The sequence below is a fragment of the Dasypus novemcinctus genome, chromosome 21 (assembly GCF_030445035.2).
Source record: "Dasypus novemcinctus isolate mDasNov1 chromosome 21, mDasNov1.1.hap2, whole genome shotgun sequence".
NCBI lineage: Eukaryota > Metazoa > Chordata > Mammalia > Cingulata > Dasypodidae > Dasypus > Dasypus novemcinctus.
The window spans coordinates 36,926,142-36,947,386 of NC_080693.1; the positions used below are offsets into that span (position 1 = coordinate 36,926,142).

At 37.5% G+C, this 21,245-nt stretch overlaps 1 protein-coding gene across 13 annotated transcripts in view; it reads left to right on the top strand.

The window, feature by feature from the left end:
- Positions 1-21,245, top strand: part of NF1 (neurofibromin 1) — a 298,008-nt gene that overhangs the window by 57,564 nt on the left and 219,199 nt on the right. For all 13 annotated transcript variants that reach the window (XM_058283832.2, XM_058283828.1, XM_058283823.2 and 10 more), the window contains exon 2: positions 18,529-18,672. In XM_058283832.2, the coding sequence (XP_058139815.1) occupies positions 18,529-18,672 (144 nt within the window). The remainder of the gene's footprint in view (positions 1-18,528; positions 18,673-21,245) is intronic.

Here is a 21,245-nt window from a genome sequence, read left to right on the forward strand (position 1 = left end):
TTCCTGATCGAATTTTTCAGTTTATTCAAGTATTTATTCCTGACAGTATGTTCTGGTGTTTTTCTCTTTCATTCATGGGTGATAATCTATTTTATTATTTTGTGTTTTCATACTCAGATTATTCCAGATTTGTCCTCTCAGTTGACAGAGCTAGGGAATATATGTATGTTTATGTGTGTGTATCTGTGTGTATACATGTTTGTGTGTCTGTGTGTATACATATTTATATCAATATTTCTGTATATATATTTAAAACCTTGTTATACTGATCTCACAAATTTTAGTCCAACACCAAAGAATTCGTTGCTTTTTTCACTTGTAACTTGTTTCTCTGACAGCGAGAAACCTGGCTGCCATTATCCTTAATATATTACTTATTTGATCATTCTTCTTTTCTGTAGCCAATCTCTCTTCACTGTCATTCCCTATCCATTCCCAAGCACAGTTATCCTGCTCACTGTGCTTGGGCTCCAGTATTCCTTGCTATCCCCTACCCAGGGTGGACTCCCTCCTTTCCTTACTCAGAATTAGACACCTACTCTATGCTGTGTGCGCCCCTGTGTTATCCCTTTTTGTTGCTGTTCTCCTCACTTTGATCCTTACCTTGTGCCAGGCCAACCCCTCCCTTCCACCATGCAGAAGCCCTCCTCATCCTGCACATGGTCCACTACTGCTTGGCCAGGCCTCACCCTCTTCTGGTGTTCTCTTCACCCCACTCAGGCTTTAACATTCCACTCTGGGCCACCTTCCTTATGAACTCCCATATCCCATTTAGGCTCTGACGCCCTGTGTGGCCTGTTCTCCCATGTAGACACTCTTCTTAACTTTTCTTAGGCACCATTATCCTGTGCATGGTCATCTCTAAGTAGGACTCTCCCCTCACCTCATTCATGTTCTGACATCCTTTACTGGCCTGCCTTCCACATTTAGATACCTGTTATCCTGCTCATGCTCCATTCCCTCCACATGAATGCCTCCTTCATCCTGTGCAGGCTCCTTCATCCCCTCTACACCCCTACACAGATGCCTACCTTGCTCTCCCCTACTAATGGTTTTTCAACTGAATTATTATACTGTAGGGAAGGGAGAGGAAGAGAAAGGGAAGAGCCAGCATTTTTTTAAATGGGAACAGTGTGATCCAAGTTTTTGTTTGATCAAACCAATCTTCCCCTGCTTTGGTAGCAGATATCTGAGAATCTGGAAAGGAATCTGCTTTTGAAACTTCAATAGTGGTCAGAACTACTGGTATAAATTATTTATTTGTGAGTTGGGGTCTTTGGTGTATGAAAACCTTGGATAGTTTATTAATTCAGAATACTAGGAAATGAGGGAAGAACCTAAAAAGCAAGAAGTATTTAGGGAAGGATGATGTCAGACTTCACTTCTTTGCAATATGTTTTGGTTCCACGCCAATCTCCTTGTCCCCAAATACCCTTATGACATCCATGTTAATAACTAGTTAATATGTTTTACATGTTCAGTGTTAAAATTCAGAATGTAATTGCAATGTTTCTTTCACTTTATTCATTCTTGTACTGAGTTTAGCCATAACCTATATCATTTACTTGTTTTACCAACTTCAAGTTGGCTTACATTTTTCACTTAGCCTTGTTGAAGGAATATAGATTTAATGTGCTAATTATATTAAAATTTTTTCTTTTAAAAAATGAATATAAAAGTTTATTAGCCAAAGGGGTGCTGATGCAAAGTACCAGAAATCTGTTGGCTTTCTTGAGTGAGTGTCTGTCAGCCCATCAAGGGGGTGGGGATTCAACTCTGAGTCACACCCTACTGACATGGTCAAATCAAAGCCCTAATCTTGATTTAATCAAGTAAATGTAAAGCCTTTGAATTTAATACAATCAAAATGATGCCCTGAGGAACAGACCAGTTTACAAACATAATATATTTTTTTGGAATTCATAAATAATATCAAGCTGCTATACCATGTAAAGCAAGGTTACAAAGCAATGGTTACAGAGTCCATTTTGGGACACATGTTAATATAATCAGTGTTAATATCTAATTATTTTTCTGATTCATATTGATTACCTGATCTTTAGAGCTGATATGTTGAGGTTTTTTTGCCCCTACTATGTTTTTTTCTTTGTTTCCCCCCACCCCCATTTAGAAGAAAACATGTTACATCTAAATTAAGTTACATTAAGTGAGTTTAATGGGATGAGGGGCCTTTAAGAAACTGTTTAGAATGTACTTAGGCAAAAATTTTACCCTGTGACCTTTTGAAGAATTTTCTCTGTGCAGCTAGAAACAAAGTATCCATTGTTCATAGAACTTTGCTGAATATTAGGCCTTCTTTTGATAAATCCTCTCATTTGTTGAAATCTTGTATCTGAAGGAGCTAAGTTTATTAATACAGATTGTAATTAAAAGGTGATTATGTTTCTTGTAATTTAGACCCTTTGTGTTTAAAGATTTATGTTAGGTAGCATGAAGTGTTTGAAAATTGGCTAAATTCACCCCCCCCCCCCCAATTGAGAAAGTAATATAGGCCAATTAAAAATAAGAGCAAGTCATTAGAGTAAAGAAAAAAATCTCAGTCCCACCTCTCAAATAGAATTAGCCTTTTTCTTTCTGTCTTTTTCTTTACCATTCCAGGCAGAATCATTTCTTTGTATGGTTCCAATAATGCTTAATTTTTTTTTAATGTAGAAAGTTACAAAAATGGTCTAATTTTATTTTGTGCTTTAAAAATGCAGGTAAGATTGAGCATATGTTCATATGTTTACTGTCCACTCATCTTTTGTGAATTGCTTCATATTCCTTGATTAGTCTTACTAATATATGACACTTGATAAGTTATATAAACCCTTTGTCAGCTAGTTGTTGCATATTTTTACTTCTTGTCTGTTACTTGTCTTTGTCTTTAATAGTGTCTTTGTCTTACAGAATTTAAAATTTTTAATGTGGGCAAAAAAATCAGCATTTTTTCTTATAGCTTCTGGGTTTTGTCTTGCTTAGGAAAGTCTTCCCCAATACAATATTATGAAACTTTTCTTTAGTGTTTTTCCTTATAATTTTATGGCTTTTTTAAAATTTAAGATTTATTTATTTTTCTCTCCCCACTCCGTTTGAACTTGTTATGTCTGTTCATTGTCTTTGTTTCTTTAGGAGGCACTGGGAACCGAACCCTGGCCCTCACATGTGGGAGGGAAGTGCCTAATCACTTAAGCCACCTCTATTCACTACTTTGTCATACTTCTAGTTATGTTTTTCCTCTTGTGTTTCTTGTTGCGCTATCTTTTTGTATCAGCTTGTCGCTCCTGCTCATCCTCTTTAGGAGGAATGGGGAACCTCTGCTCCTTGCTTTGTTTGTGTGTCTCATTATATTTTTCTTCTTGTGTCTCTTGTTGCATCATCTTGTTGTGTCACCTTGCTGTGCCTGCCCACTGAGCTAGCTCCCTGTCTTCTTTAGGAGGCACTGAGAACTGAACCATGGACCTCCCATGTGGTAGGCAGGAGCCCAATCGCTCAAGCCAAGTCTGCTTCCCAGCTTTGCTTTTTGTAGTAGGTTGTTAATCATTATGTATGCAAGTTTAAAAAATTTTTGGTATGAGTTATTTTTTTTAGATGGATAACCACTTGATTTCGCACCTTTTTGTTGACTCACCCATTCTTTTCTCCCTGATTTTTTCCCTGCCTAATTTATTATGTTAAATTTCCGTGAATATATTAGTATCTGCTGTAAGATGGTAATTATCTTGGTTTTATTATAAAAGTTTTATAGTATATTTACATACCTATTGCAAGTCTTCTCTCATTCTTTTATTTCAGAAATTTCTTGGTAGTCTTGCAAATTTATTTTTCCAAATGAACTTCAAAATCAGTCTACCATTTAAAATATTAACACCCCACTTCCCAATCTTACAAATCTGTTGTATCTTTTTACTACTTCTCTGTTCTAATTAGTCCAATTTAAACTACCATTCTCTCTTGCTTAGACTATCTTCTAACATATATCAACAAGAGATCTTTTAGAAAACATACCTCATCATGTCACTTTTCTACTTTAGTTTATGTATTGCTGCATAACAAATTATTCCAAAACTTTTTAGCTTAAAACAACTGTTTTCTTTTGCTCACAGTTTTATGGGTTGGGAATTCATGAAGAGTTCAGCTAGGCAGTTAGTTCATTTCTGTTCCTCATGGCATTGACTGGGGTACCTGGGTCTGGAGAAACCCTTCCAGTATGGCTTCTTCAGTCACATGTCTGACACCACAGTGATCCTTGGCCTTTATCTCCACATGCTGTCTTACCCTTCATCATCTTTCCATGTTGCCTGGGCTTCTCACCACCTGGTGTTCTCAGGGTAGTCATCCATATGGCAGTTGAGTTCCAGGAGGTAGGAAATACAAGTTGTCAGATTCATTACGGGCAATGCCTAGGACTGGAACAATATCACTTCTACCATATTTTATTAGAATAGTCAGAAGAACCTGTTCAGATGCAAAGGGATGTAAAAAGAGACTCCGCTTTGTGATGGGGGAGTGGCAAGGTTCTTACTGCAAAAGAGCATGTATTGAGAGATACTGTGACCAGATTTGGAAAACAGTCTTTTATATCACCAGGCTCTATAAATTCAAAACACTTAGAATAACCTATAAGGTTTTTCATGATCTGACCCCTGCTTTTCTCTCTGACCTCTGCTCCTACATTCTTTTCTTTTGTTCTCTTCAGTTTAGCTACATTGGCCTTCTTTTCTGGACTTTGAACATACCAAGCCCATTTCAACATCTGATCCATTGTGCCTGCCTCTACTACCCTGAATGCTTTTCTTCAGATCTTTACATGGGTCTTTGCATTCTCTTACTTCTTGCAGGTTTTTGCTCAATTGCCACTTCTCCGGAGAGCCTTCTTTGACCACCCTATTTGATAAAGTCTTGGTCACTTATGAACCCTTTTTCTTCTCCATAGATTTCAGTGCTGTTTATGGGAACCTGGGGGGTGGGGAGGTGGGCCTGAATATTGCTCTTCTTCCCTGCCTGGCTTCTGAACAATTTGAAAATGTAGGCCAAATACTACCTTTAAAACAAATACATATGCACCGGGAAGCTGATCAGTGCTAAGTTGGAGTCACAATGAGTTAGCTAACTAGAATCCCAGAATTAGTCAAACTTACCCACCCAGCCTGAGACAGTGTTAGACTAAGTCAGACACTCCTCATTACAGGGCTCATGAAGTAGAAGAAAATTCTTGCACTCTTTGGCAAGCTTCATGCCTTGGCATGAAGAACTGAGATGTTTATGCCTAGTTAAATATGCCTAGTTATTCTCATTTCTCTCAATCTGACTGACTGAAGGGGCATGGGGGATAGAAAGAAGTGTCAGGGATTACTCTCAGATTTCAGACATGGGAAATGGTAGATCAGAATTATAAATTATAGTTCATATAACCTGGAGCTAAAATGGCCCTTCTGATTTGTCTGGAGTTGGGCTGAGGTGGCCAGGCCTTTATATTGTCACAGGGATCAATCATTGGACATGGGCTTCCCTGGGAAGGTGTGAACTTGGGCAGAGTGGTTCTCTGCAGGTGAGGCAGTCCCTAGAGGAGCTGAGAGATAGTACTCTCAGCAGTTAGGGCAACAAATTCTTCCTTGAAGGGGGACTGGGCAGCACATTGGTGTCCACCATAGTTCTCTGTATCCTCTAAGAGTGACCAATTTGTTTTTGTCTTCAATATCATTATAAACTCATGGATTTAAACATATATACATAAACAAATATTCAGCAAAATTTCTGTTGACTTATTCATGCAGAAAAGTGCACAGTGTGAACACACCCATGTAATTAGCACCCATCTCAAGAAATAAAACAATACCAGCAGTCTAGAAGTTCCTCTCCCCCCTTTGTTTCCTTCTAGTCACTACTTGTACTTCCTAATGGTTTCTACTATCCTGCCTTCTAAAATAGAATGAATTTAACATTTTAAAATTTTATGTAATATAATTATACAATATATGATCTTTGGCTTCTGCGACTAAATGTTATACTTGTGAAATTAAGCTTGTAGTTGTAAGTTATCCTATAGAATAAGTTATTCTCATTGCTGCATAGTTTTCCTTTGTATGAATATACCACTTTTGTTTTTTCCTACCCATTCTGCCATTGGTGGGTATGTGGATTTTTCCCCAGTTTTTGGAAATTATCAAAAGAGCTGCTATAAAAATTGTTGTACGTGTCTTTTGATGAATATATGTATACATTTTAGTTGGTATATATATATATACCTATTGAACTTGCTGGGTATATGTACAATTTTTTAAAAAATTGTGGCTATATATACACATTTACATAAACATGTATATATATATATATATATACGCATATAATTCAATATTTGCCATTTAACTTTTTATGTGTACAATTCAGTGGCATTAATTATTTTTGCAATGTTGTGCTACCATTATTAAACTTTTTCATCATTATTTCATTATTAAAACTTTTTCATCACCTGTTATTAATTTCTTGACTGCTAAAACAAGCACCATACAAAGAGTTGGCTTAAGCAGTGGGAATTTAGTGGCTCATGATTTTGATGCTAGAAGTCCAAAATCAAGGCCTCAACAAGGTGATATGTTCTCCCGCCAAAGACTCTCTTCGCTTCTGGATTCTGTTCACTTCCAGCTTCTGGTTGTTCCTTGTGGCTTCTCCCTCTGGGTCCAGTTTCCTTTGCTTTTAAGGAGTTCAGCCATATTGGCTTAAGGCCCACCCTCACTCAGTTTGGGCACACCTTAACATTTTCAAAAGTCCTATTTACAACTGAATTCAACCCACAAGACCAGGGGTTGAGACCTGAACATGACTTTTTTGAGGACCTGATTCAATCCCCAACATCACCTAAAATAAGAACTCTACCCTTTAAGCAATTTACTTCTCTTTAGCCCCATAACCTAGAAAACCTCTCATCTCTGAGTTTTTTTGTTCTAGATAGTTCATATAAATGGAATCATACAATATTTGTCCTTTTTTGCCTGGCTTCTTCATTTAGCATAATGTTTTCAAGGTTCACGCATGTTATAGTATGTATCAGAACTTTATTCCTTTTTATGACTGAATAATATTCCATTATGTGTATATATCACATTTTGTTCATCTGTTTGTTGATGGATGCTCGAGTTGTTTCTACTTTTTTGGCTATTGTGAGTAGTGCTACTATAAACATTGCTGAACAGTTATCCCAGTCCATGCTTTCAGTTTTGTGTTGTATGTACCTAAGAGTGGAATTTCTGGGTCATATAGTAATTGTGTTTAACTTTTTTAGGAATTGCCAAACTGTTTTCCACAGTGGCTGTACCATTTTATGTTCCTAACTACAATGCACAAGTTTCCAATTTCTCCATATCTTTACCAACACTTGTTATTTTCCATTAAAAAATTAATAGCTGCCCCAGTTGGTTATCTCATTGTGGTTTAGGTTTGCATTTCTCTAATGCCTAATGATATTGGGCAACTTTTCCTGTCCTTTTTGGCCATTTACATGTCTTTTTTTTTTTTTTTTTTTTTTAAAGATTTATTTATTTATTTAATTTCCCCCCCTCCCCTGGTTGTCTGTTCTTGGTGTCTATTTGCTGCGTCTTGTTTCTTTGTCCGCTTCTGTTGTCATCAGCGGCACGGGAAGTGTGGGCGGCGCCATTCCTGGGCAGGCTGCTCTTTCTTTTCACGCTGGGCGGCTTTCCTCACGGGCGCACTCCTTGCGCGTGGGGCTCCCCTACGCGGGGGACACCCTTGCGTGGCACGGCACTCCTTGCGCGCATCAGCACTGCGCATGGCCAGCTCCACAGGGGTCAAGGAGGCCCGGGGTTTGAACCGCGGACCTCCCATATGGTAGACGGACGCCCTAACTGCTGGGCCAAAGTCCGTTTCCTTACATGTCTTTTTGGAGGAAATTTCTATTCATTTCCTTTGCCCATTTTTAAGTTGGGTTTTCTGTCTTTTGTTGAGTTGTAGGAGTTCTTGATATATATTCTTGTTATTTATTTATTTACTTATTGAGGTACCGGTGATTGAACCAACACCTTGCATTGTTATGAAACATTTGTTACAAACTATGAAAGAGCATCATCAAAATATTACTACTAACTGTAGTCAATACCTCACATTGGTACATTTTTTTTCCCTAACCCACCTGATTATTAACACCCTGCATTGAGAACATTTTCATATTTGCTCTGTTAACCACAGTCCATCTTCCACCACTGGATTCCCTGTGTTATACAGTGCCATATTTTGTACTAGCCTTTCAAAGTGTATACTCAGTGACTCTCATTTTCATTGTGATCAATTTTAGATTGTTTCCATTATTCCAAAAGGAAAAATCCTATATCCCTTTATACCCCTCTATTGTCCCTTAGAATTGACATATCTTCTTTGCCATTGCTGCAAAAATATTACAATATTACTGTTAACTATCACCCGTAAGTTACATTAGTTGTAATTTTCTCATGTGTCACCATATTCTTATTGCTTTGTAAAAGGACATTCTTATAGTTATACTATTAAGCACAGTCTTCATCCACACTGAAATCACTATGTGATACCTTCCCTAGATAATTCTCTAGCTCCCTTTCAATTGGCATTTATGTCCACATACTACACCTTTCAGCCACAATCTCATTTATAAATCATCAGTGTTAATTATACTAACTATAATGTGTTACCATCAACTCTATTCATTTCCACACTTTTACAATAAGCCTTATTCAAAATTCTACATACATTAAGCATTATCTCCTATACTTAACCCATGTTATATCTCCTAGTAACCTGTAGTCTAGAATTTACTTCTGTGAGTTTACTCATCATATTTAGTTCATATTATTGAGAACATACAGTATTTTTACTTTTGTGTCTGGCTTATTTTACTCAACATAAAATCCTTAAGGTTCATGCATGTTGTCATATGCATCCTTATTTCATTTCTTCTTATAGCTGAATAGTATTCCATTGTATGTGTATACCACGTTTTGTTTAATATTTATTGGTTGATGGACCCTTGGGCTGGTTCCATATTTTAGCAATTGTGAACAATGCTGCTATGAACATGGGTGGTCAAATGTCATTTAGCATCCTTGCTTTCACTTGTTCTGAATATATTCCTAGTAATGGAATTGTTGGATCATATTTAGCTTCTTGAGGTACTGCCAATCTGTCTTCCCCTGAAGCTGTACCATTCTACATTCCGAGCAACAGTGAAATAGTATTCGTATTTCTCCACATCCTCTCCAGCACTTGTAGTTTTCTCTGTGTGTATTTTTTAAAAAAATAATGGCCATTCTGTAAAGTATGAAATGGTTTTTTATTGTAATTTTGAATCTGCATTTCCCTAATACAGCTAGTGGTGGAAACATTTTTTCATGTGCTTTTTGGCCATTTGTATTTCCTCTTTGGAGAAACACGTGTTATGTCTTTTCGCCCATTTTTAAATTGAGTTGCTTGTCTTTATCTGAGTTACATGATCTCTTTATATAACATGGATCAAATCCTTATCTGATATGTGGTTTCTAAATATTTTCTCCCGTTGAATAAGCTGCCTTTTTCCTTTCATCAGTATTTTGAAGAACAAATGTATTTAATTTTGAGGAGGTACCATTTAGCTTTTTTCTTTCATTGCTTATGCTTTGGATGTACGGTTTAAGAAACTACCACAAGATCTTGAAAATGTTCCCCTACATTTCATCTAGGAGTTTTATGGCTATAGCTTTTTCATTAAGGTCTTTGATCCATTTTGAATTAATTTTTGTATAAGATATATGATGGGGGTCCTCTTTCTTTCTTTTGGATATGGATATCCAATTCAGCCCAACACCATTTATTGAATAGACTGTTCTGTCCCAGCTGGATGGGCTTGATAGCCTTGTCAAAAATCACTTGACCATAGATATGAGGATCCATTTCTGAATTCTTGGTTAGGTTTCATTGTTCAAAATGTCTATCTTTACACAGTACCATGCTGTTTTTACCACTGTGGTTAAGTAATATGCTTCAAAGTCTGGAAGTGAGAGTTCTCCAATTTCATTCTCCCTTTTAAAACATTTTTGGCTATTTGGGATCTCATTCTCTTCCAAATAAATTTGAATGGCTTTTCCATTTCTGCAAAAAAGATTGTTGGGATTTTTTTGGAATGGCATTGAATCTGTAAATCAGTTTGAATAGAATTGATATCTTTTTTTTTTTTTTAAAGGAACATAAGTGATCTTTTCCACTTTATGGTATATATATAGATTTTTTAAAGATTTATTTTTATTTATTTAATTCTCCCCCTCCCCTGGTTGTCTGTTCTCTGTGTCTGTTTGCTGTGTCTTGTTTCTTTGTCCTCTTCTGTTGTCGTCAGCAGCACGGGAAGTGTGGGCGGCGCCATTCCTGGGCAGGCTACACTTTCTTTCGTGCTGGGCGGCTCTCCTTATGGGTGCATTCCTTGCGCGTGGGGCTCCCCTAGGCGGGGGACACCCCTGGGTGGTGCGACACTCCTTGCGCGCATCAGCACTGCGCATGGGCCAGCTCCACATGGGTCAAGGAGGCCCGGGGTTTGAACCGCGGACCTCCCATGTGGTAGACGGACGCCCTAACCACTGGGCCAAGTCCGTTTCCCAGAATTGATATCTTAATGATATTTAGTCTTCTAATCCATGAACTCAGAATGTTCTTCCATTAATTTAGGACTTATTTATGTTTTTTTTTTTAAGCAATGTTTTGTAGTTTTTTGATTACAGGTCCTTTATGTCTTTGGTTAAGTTTATTCCTAAATATTTGATTCTTTTAGGCGCTATTATAAATGAAATTTTTTTTCCTGGCTTCCTCCTCAGATTACTCATCATTAGTGTATAGAAATGCTATTGATTTTTGCATATTAATCTTGTATACTGCCACTTTGCTGAACTCGTCTATTAGTTCTAGCAGCTTTGTGGATTTTTTGGGATATTTCAGGTATAGGATCATATCATCAGCAAATAGTGAAAATTTTACTTCTTCCTTTCCTATTTGGGTGCCTTTTATTTCTCTCTCTCTCTCTTTTTTTTTTTTTTACACTTTTTATTAGAGAAGTTATAGGTTATAGAAAAACCATGCAGGGAAGCGGACTTGGCCCAATGGATAGGGCGTCTGCTTACCACATGGGAGGTCTCCAGTTCAAACCCCGGGCCTCTTTGACCCATGTGGAGCTAGCCCATGCACAGTGCTGATGCGCACAAGGAGTGCCGTGCCACGCAGGGGTGTCCCCCGCGTAGGGGAGCCCCACATGCAAGGAGTGTGCCCCGTAAGGAGAGCCGCCCAACGCAAAAGAAAGTGCAGCCTGCCCAGGAATGGTGCCACACACACGGAGAGCTTACACAGCAAGATGACGCAACAAAAAGAGATACAGATTCCCGTGCCGCTGACAACAACAGAAGCGGACAAAAGCAGCAAAAATGGACACAGAGAACAGACAACTGGGGGGAGAGGGGAGAGGGGAGAGAAATTAAAAAAAAAAGAAAGAAAAATCATGCAGAAAGTACAGAATTCCCACATATCTCTCCCCACACATAGTTTTCCTTGTTATTAACACTGCATTAGTGTAGTACTTTCGTTACATGATGAAACAATATTATAATTATACTATTAACTGTATTCCGTAGTTTACATTAGAGTTCACTGTTTGTGTTGTATAGTTCTATGGGCTTAAAAAAAAAATCAATACATTCTTAACACTCAACTTGGAGGATGGTCTGAGCTGCCCTCTATATTACCAAGTTAACATTTATCAAATATAAGCGCTTTAAACTTTTGTAGACAAAGAAAAGATGAGGCATTTCATTTTCCAGGTCTGTTTATTTTGATTTTTGTTTGTTTACAAGTAACAGTTTACTACATTTTGGTTATAAATGATTAGGGAGAAAAAAGTATAGAGAGTAAATGTGATCATAACTCTTCATCAGTAATAATTCCCTTTCCCCTCCCTTTCCTCAAACAGAAAAGGATGCTTCTTTTCAGGTCTTTCTCTATGTATTTACATATATATAAACAATACAGATTTACCCAATAGGCAGACTAAGTACAGACTTAAAGCACCAGGAAATCATGCCTAACAAAACCTTTCTTTAAAAGAATTTGACATTTTACAAATGCATAAAATAAAAAACTCAACTTATTTGGACTTCCTTATACTTACTTAATTTTGACATGGTTTAAATCTTACATTAAATACTTAATATGCTCCATAAGCATTACCAAGTTAACATTTATCAAATATAAGCACTTTAAACTTTTTAGCTCTTCAGTGCTTAGGGTGACTCTTAAGATCTTTTTTTTTTAAGATTTATTTCTCCCCACCCCCTCATTGTTTACATTTGCTTTTTCTGTCTTCCTTGTTTCTTTAGGAGGCACTGGGAACTGAACCTAGGACCTCTCAATGTGGGAGGAGGCACCTAATTGTTAGAGCCACCTTTGTTCTCTGTTTTATTGTGTCTTTCATTGGGTTTTTCTTCTTCTGTCTCTTGTTGCGTTATCCTGCTGCATCAGCTGGCTGCGTCTGCCTGTCACACCAGCTCACTGTCATGCTCGTTTTCTCTAGGAGGCACTGAGAACTTATGCTCCCTGCTTTGTTGTATCTTTCATTATATTTTTCATCTTGTGTCTTTTGTTGCATCATCTTGTTGTGTCAGCTTGCTCTCTCTGCCCATCGTGCCAGCTCACTGTCTTTTTTTTTAATTTCTTATTTCTTTTTATTTTATTTTATCCCCCCCCCCATTGTCTGTTCTCTGTGTCCATTTTTGCTGCATGTTCTTATTTGTCTGCTTCTGTTGTCAGCGGCATGGGAATCTGTGTTTCATGTTTTTGTTGCATCATCTTGTTGTGTCAGCTCTCCTGTGTGTGCAGCACCATACATGGGCAGGCTGAACTTTCTTTCGCGCCGGGTGGCTCTCCTTATGGGCCGCACTCCTTGCGCATGGGGCTCCCCTACGTGGGGGACATCCCTGCGTGGCACAGCACTCCTTGCGCGCATCAGCACTGCGCATGGGCCGGTTCCACATGGGTTGAGGAGGCCCAGGGTTTGAACCGCGGACCTCCCATGTGGTAGACGGATGCCCTAACCACTGGGCCAAGTCCGCTTCCCTCACTGTCTTCTTTAGGAGGCATAGGAAACCAAGCCACAGACCTCCCGTTTGGTAGCAGGAGCTCAATTGGTTGAGCCACATCTGCTTCCTGCTTTTAAGATCTTAACCCAAACTTGTATTATATACTATACCTATAGACCCATATTTTAAAAACATAAGTATGATCATATTGTTTTGGTTTATTTAAATTTACTTTATTTATATGAGTGATTTAAACATAATGATATTTACTTGGTGGAATTTTAAGTAAGGAACTTGCACCACATCTAGGTTGATTCCTATGCAAGTGTCCTATTAGAAAAATTTGAATTCTGTAAGCTTCCTTTCTTGGTAAAGCAAATTTCATTTGCCATTTTATATATATATAAAATTAGAGAAGTTGTGAATTTACAAAACAATCATGCATAATGTGCAGAATTCCCATAAAACACCCCTCTACCAGCACCTTACATTGTTGTGGAACAGTCGTTACAGATTATGAAAGAGCATCATCAGATTATTACCACTAAATGTGGTCTATAGTGTACTTTTGGCATATTTTTCACTACCCCCATCCCATTATTAACATAGGACCTTCTTTGACATAGATGCAAGAATATTGCAATATTGCTGTTAACTATAGTCCATAAATTACATTAATTGTATTTTTCCCATGCATCACCATATTCTTACCACTTTGTAATAGTGATGTACATTTGTCCTAGTTCATAGAAGAACATTCTTGTATTTGTATTATTAACCATAATCCTTATCTACCTCTGGGTTCACTATGTTATTCAGTCCGTAGATTTTTCTCTAGCTTTCTTTCAGTTGATATTTGCATCCCTAGACTACTGCTTTCAAACGCAATTCCATTTATAAACCAGCTGTGTTAGTTATACTCACTATAATGTGTTACCTATCTCTATCCATTTCCATACTTTTATAGTCAAGCTTATTAAAACTTCTACATACATTAGGCTTTTTTATTTTTTATTTTTATTTTTTAGCTTAATTGCTCTAGCTAGAACTTCAAGCACAATATTGAATAACAGTGATGACAGTGGGCATCCTTGTCATAATTTCCGATCTCAGTTCTTTCACTGTTGAATACAATGCTAGCTATGGGTTTTTTATATATTGTACTTTACTATGTTGATAAAGCTTCCTTCTCTTCCTGATAGATTTTTCTTCAATCTATTAATGTGGTTCATTAGATTAATTGATTTTCTTATGTTGAGCCACCCTTGTATACCAGGAATAAAACCCACTTGATTGTGGTATATAGTACTTTTAATGTGCTTTTGAATTTGCAAGTATTTTGTTGAGGATTTTTGCATCTGTACGTATTGGAGAAATTGGTCTTTAATTTTTTTTTTTTTTTTTTTTTGGTATCTTTATCTCCTTTTGGTATTCGGGTGATGTTGCCTTCATAGGATGTTTGGTAGTGTTCCTTCCAGTTCAATTTTTTGGAAGCGCTTGAGCAAAATTGGTATTAAACCATCTTTGAATGTTTGGCAAAATTCACCTCTGAAGCCATCTGGTTCTGGGCTTTTTATTTTGGGGAGGTTTCTGATGATTGTTTCAATCTCTTTACTCATGATTGGTTTGTTGAGGTCTTCTGTTTCTTCTAGGGTCAGTGTAGGTTTTTGGTGTGTTTCTAGGAATTTGCTCATTTTGTCTACATTGTCTAGTTTGTTGACATGCTATTGTTTATAGTATCCTCTTAGGATCTCTCTTATTACTGTGGAGTCAGTGGTAATGTCCCCTCCTCTCATTTCTGATTTTATTTACTTATATCTTTTTTTTTTTCTATGTAGCTAAGGGTATGTTGATTTTGTTGATCTTGAAGAACCAACTTTTGGTTTTGTTGATTTTATTTTTTGTTCTCAATTTTTTTTTTTTTTTTCTGCTCTGATCTCTATTATTTCTTTTCTTTGGTTGGGTTTAGGATTAGGTTGCTATTCTTTTTCTAGTTCCTCCAGGTGTGCAGTTAGGTCTTCAATTTTGGCTCTTTCTTGTTTTTTAATGTAAGCATTTAACGTAAGGGCTATAAACTTTCCTCTCAGCGCTGCCTTTGCTGTATCCCATAGGTTTTTATATGTTGTGTTCTCATTTTCATTCGTATCAAGAAATTTACTGATTTTCCTTGTGATTACTTATTTGACCACTGATTATTTAAGAGTGTATTGTTTAATTACATATATTTGTGAATTTCCCCTTTCCCTGCTGTTTCCAGCTTCATTCCATTATGATCAGAGAAAGTGCTTTGTATAATTTTGATATTTTTTAATTTATTAAGACCCAAGACATGGCCTGTCATGGAGAAGTATCCATGAGCACGTGAAAAGAACGTATATCCTGTTCAGTGCTCTGTATATGTCTATTAGGTTTATTTCATTTATCATATTATTCAAGCTCACTCCCAGATGATCTATCCATTGATGAGAGTGGTGTATTGAAGTCTCCAAATATTGTAAAGACATCTATTTCTCCCTTCAGTTTTGCTAGTGTGTGCCTCATGCATTTTGGTGCACCCAGCTTAGGTGCACAAATATTTACCATAGTTATTTCTTCTTGGTGAACCACCCCTTTTATTAATATCTATTATTAATATATAATGACCTTCTTCATCTCTTATAACAGTCTTGCATTTTAAATCTATTTTGTTCGATATTAATATCACTACTCTAAATCTTTTTTGGGTACTTATTTGCATAGAATATCTTTTTCTAACCTTTCACTTTCAACCTGATTGTGTCCTTACTTCTGAAGTGAATCTCTTGTAGACAGCATATAGATGGCTCATTTAAAAATTTTTATTCATTCTGTCACTCTGTCTTTTCATTGGTAAATTGAACACATTAACATACAGTGTTATTACTGTAATTACATTTGTCCATTTTATCCTTTGGCTTTCCATTGTTGTATCTTAATATTGTCTGTTTGTTTTTTCTACTGTTTAAGTTGCCCTTATTAATAAACTTCCTTTCTATACTCTTCTCCAAATTTCTCGCCCTTGTTTTTTCCTCTTAGGCTGTAGCCTTCCCTTTAGTGTCTCTTATAAATCTGGTCTTTTGGTAACATACTCTGTTTTACTTTGTAAAGACTTTAAACTCACCCTCATTTTTCAGGGACAGTTTTGCCAGATAAACAGTTCTTAGCAGTTTTCTCAATACCTTAAATACATTATTACCACTGTCTTCTTGCCTCCATGGTTTCTGATGTGAGACAGGCACTTTGTCTCATTGAGGATCTCTTGTATGTGATGCATTTCTTTTCTCTTGCTGCTTTCAAAATCTTCTCTTTATCTCTGGTAGTTTTCATTCTAAATAGTAGGTGTCTTGGAGTAAGTCTGTTTGGGTTTATTCTGTTTGGGGTGCATTGTCCTTCTTGTATATTCATATTTATATCTTTCATAAGGGTTGGGAAGTTTTCAGTCATTTTTTCCTCACATATTCTTTCTGCCCCTTTTTCATTCTTTTCTCCTTCTGGGACATCAGTAACACATATATTTGTGTGTTTTGTGTTGTCATTCAATTCCCTGAGTCCTTGTTCCATTTTTCCATTGATTTCCCTCTTTCTTTTTCCTGTCTTTTCAAGTTCTAATGCTCGGTTTCCATTTCACTAATTATGTCTTCCCTTAATTCAAATCTGTTATATGCCTCAAGTATGTTTTTAATCACATCCATTTTGTTATTCATTACTATAAGCTCTGTTCCTTTTTGCAGGCTTTCAAAATTGTGCTTTATGTTCACCCCATGTCTTTTTTTTTTTTAAAGATTTATTTTTATTTATTTAATTCCCCTCCCCTCCCCTGGTTGTCTGTTTTCTGTGTCTTTTTGCTGCGTCTTGTTTCTTTGTCCGCTTCTGTTGTCGTCAGCGGCACGGGAAGTGTGGGCGGCACCATTCCTGGGCAGGCTGCACTTTCTTTCGCGCTGGGCGGCTCTCCTTACGGGGTGCACTCCTTGCGCATGGGGCTCCCCTACGCGGGGGACACCGCTGGGTGGCGCGGCACTCCTTGCGCGCATCAGCACTGCGCATGGGCCAGCTCCACACGGGTCAAGGAGGCCCGGGGTTTGAACCGCGGACCTCCCATGTGGTAGACGGACGCCCTAACCACTGGGCCAAAGTCCGTTTTCCCCCCATGTCTTTTTAATATCCTTTATCTCATTAGTCATATTTTCCTTCAACTCCTTGAATTGATTTAGGAGATTTGTGTGATTATCATTGATTAGTTGCCTCAAATCCTGTGTCTTGTAAGAATTTTTGGTTTGGTCCTTTGCCTGGGCCAATCTCTTACCTTTTCTTAGTGTGGCTTGTAATTTTTTGCTGATATCTAGGCATCTGAATATGCTGGTAAATTTAGTCTGATGGTTAATTTTTCTCTCTTTCCTAGCGGTTTTGTTTCACGGTTCTTCTTTGATTTTTGGTTCAACTCATTCTAAGAGTTTAAAATTTAATCTTAAGTTATCAGAATAGGGCCAGGGACTCACTAATGGGGTTCAGATCTGCTTTAAGAGGTCTGGGACAAGAAACTCCTAAAAATGTTTTTTTCCATGCAGTTTCCTGAGTAAACAAACCTGAGCATACAACTTAGCCTCTTTTTACCTTTAGTTGTGCCATTTTAAAAATGAGAAGTTTGTACTAAGGTGGGTTTGTTTTTCCATAGGAATCTCACCAGGGTTCTGTGTTAATAATATCAGCAGGGTCTTAAACAGTAATTATATTCATTATGCTTTAAATACAGAATGTTACCTTTGAAGAGAATTGAGATGAACTTTTCAGTAGTGTTATTTAACTCATTTTCAGATAAATGTAAATGTGGTCTCCTCAAAGGTTATTCCCCACCCCCCCACCCCCACAGGATTTACCTGTTTGTTTTTTTGTAACTCCCTCAACTGTGAAACGGAGAGTGGTTATCTTACCTAAGTCAGTCTTACTGTGTATGTTCAAGATTATATAGTTTGGTTCTTATTTCTCCTGTTACTGGCTTGCTGTCTGGGTATAGATTTTCTATGTTTCTATTCTTTTCATGCTAGAGTTCAATGTATGAGGGATGGGGTTGCGTGCGTTTTATTATTACAAACGTTCTCTGAGATAATTTTTAGCTATAAGAAAATAGCTCTGTTTCTATGCATCATCATCATAATTCCCCCTTGTAGAGGGCTATGTAAAGGATTTAATTTTGTAAATAGAGATTTATGATTGCCAGAAAAAATTGTAAAATTTGATATTTGTAAAGAATTTTAAAATTTGATATGAGTGCAATTTATATTGAAACTTGGAGTTTGAGCTACAAATATAGGTAAATATGGTTGATAAAATTTTCCTAAAAGATGTGTCATTATTTTTTTTTATGAAAAATAGAGTTCTTTTTAGTTATTTCCAAGTATAAGTGCTTAATATTGTTGTTATTGTTGTTATTGTTGTTTCTTAGCTTCCAATAAAAACAGGACAACAAAATACACATACCAAAGTCAGTACTGAACACAACAAGGAATGTCTTATCAATATTTCCAAATACAAGTTTTCTTTGGTTATAAGCGGCCTCACCACTATTTTGAAGAATGTAAACAATATGGTGAGTATTTGGGTTACCTTTTTTGGGGGGACTTGGCTTTGTTTTGCCTTTTTAAAAAATTTAATTTAAAAGTTGGGAACAAATTTTGAATTAGAGAAAGTAATTTTTTGTGAATTCTGGATATGATCATTTAGGTTCTATGAATATAAAGTTGATAAATTGCGGGTACAGGCAATCATTTTCCTTACAAAGGGATTTTCTTTTTTATGTTCTTTTACTTTATTTTTTTGGGATTTTCCTTATGAAAAAAATTTTAAGATTTTTTTGAAAGACGCAGGATCTTTTATAGATTTGTAAAGTGATTTATGGAAATACATTTCATATTTCATGGTGGAGTTCTTCTGTTTCACAGTATGTGGGGTACAGTGATAGATTTTGTACTTATGAATATGTGACCATGTTCCCAGTGAGACTAAAAATATTTTAAAATTTGGGACCCCCTTTTCAAAATGAGCAGTAATTGTGGCACTGACACTCATTTAATGCTGATTGAATAAATTCAGCTGTCAATAGGAAGTTATTATGCAGTTTGAGAATAGTGAATGCTTAAAATGCTGGAGCATTTTATTGCTGCAGGAATTAGGATTTCAATTATTTTGAAGATGGCATGAAGGTTTAAGGTTAAAGGGATTCTGGTACAGATCTATGTGTGTGTACTAATCAACCAAAGGGATGCTGATGCAAAATGCCAGAAATTGGTTGGTTTTTACAAAGGGTATTTATTTGGGGTAGGAGCTTACAGATACTGGGCCATAAGGCATAAGCTACTTCCCTCACCAAAGTCTATTTTCACATGTTGGAGCAGGATGGTTGCTGGTGTCTACAAGGTTTCAGGCTTTCTGGGTTCCTCTCTTTCAGGGTCTTGCTTCTCTCTGGGTTCAGGGTTCCTCTCTTCCCAGGGCTTGCTTCTTCCTGGGCTCAGGGTTCCTTTCTCCCTGGGGCTTGCTTCTGTTTCCTCTGTGAGCTTACTTCCCAGGGCTCCAGCTTAAAGCTTCAGCATCAAACTCCAACATCAAAAACCCTCAGTTCTGTCCTTTGCCATGGCCTAATGACATAACCCAATCAAAGCCCTAATCATAACTTAATCACACCCAGGTAGAGACTAGATTACAAACATAATCCAAAATTTATTTTTGGAGTTTATAACCATATCAAACTGCCACACTCCACCCTCTGAATTCCAAAAAGATATTACAATATTTGAAAAAACCTTAAATCAGTAACAATGCTAGTACTGACTCATGTCACAATCAATATAAAGAAATACAGGTTGTCTTGGAGCAAAGTCCTGTCTGCTATAGACCTCTGAAACTTACAAAACTATCTGTTTCCAGTACACAAATGGACACACAAAGGATAAGCATTTTCATTACAATAAGGAGAAATTGGGAAGGAAACATGAGTTATGGGTCTTCTACAGTTCAGTAAACTTGTAGGGCATCCTCCATTCGATTTCAGTCTGAGAGTCATTCTTAAGATGATGGTTTCTTCTCCTTGGGGCCATATGAGGACCCGACCTTTCCACTGGCTTGCTTAATGGCCATTTTCCTGGTTCCACCCTCATCCAGCATCTGGGTGCCGACCAAGCTTCAGACCTCTCCCTCCAAGAGTATTGGGGTGATTGCCACACTTGGGTTAGAGTCTTAACCCCCCTAGTACAGTGATGTGAAGACAACATTCCCCCTAACCTTTGGCATACAAGGCTCAACCCTCTCAGAGCAAAGAGTTGACCACCTGGCCTTCCCTAACCTTTGACATACAGGCTGAACCCTCTTAGAGCAATGAGTTGACCACCTGGCTTTCCCTAACCTTTGGCATACAGGCTCAACCCTCTTAGAGCAATGAGTTGACCACCTGGCCTTAGCCTTTGGGGGACAGGTCCACTCCTCAGAACTGTGGGATGCTAACTTAACTGCCCTAATCCTTGGAGAATGTGCTCCACCCTCTCGATACACTGGTGCAGCAAAACTCTCCCAGAACATCGGACAGGAACATCCACCCTCTTCAACTGCTGGTGCAAACTGACCCTCTCTATACACATGGGTGGGGTTCCTCTCTTGGCCCAAGGTTATGTCTTAATTTCAGATCTCAGTTCCATGGTTTTCCTTTTAAAGCTGTTTCTCCTTCAGTCTCTCCTTTCCATGTCCTTTTAGTCTAGGCTGACAGTGGTTTTGTTCACACAGTTCTCTTAAAAAACCTTGGGTTTAGCATGCAATAAGCAGGGGTCCAAGCCATCAGATAGTAAGACTTTCCACAAGTCTTTTTTACAACAAAACTGCATCTTCAATCCTGATTTACAAGTTTCAAATTTAGTTAAGTCCTCCAATGGGACACTTTCTTCTGGGAGCTTGATTTCCAGAGGCTTGGAATTTCCAGAATTATTTTACTGTTTTCTTTGTGCCTGACAGTTCAGTCCTCAGTATATCTCTCTTGTCTAGCATTTTGCTATAAGCTGCAAGCAGAAGCCAAGCCGCATTCTCTAGGTTTACTTTGGATATTTTTTCAGCTAAATGCCCAGGCTCGCCATTTTCAAATTCTGCCTTCCATAAAACACCAGGAGTTAATCTTGTTAA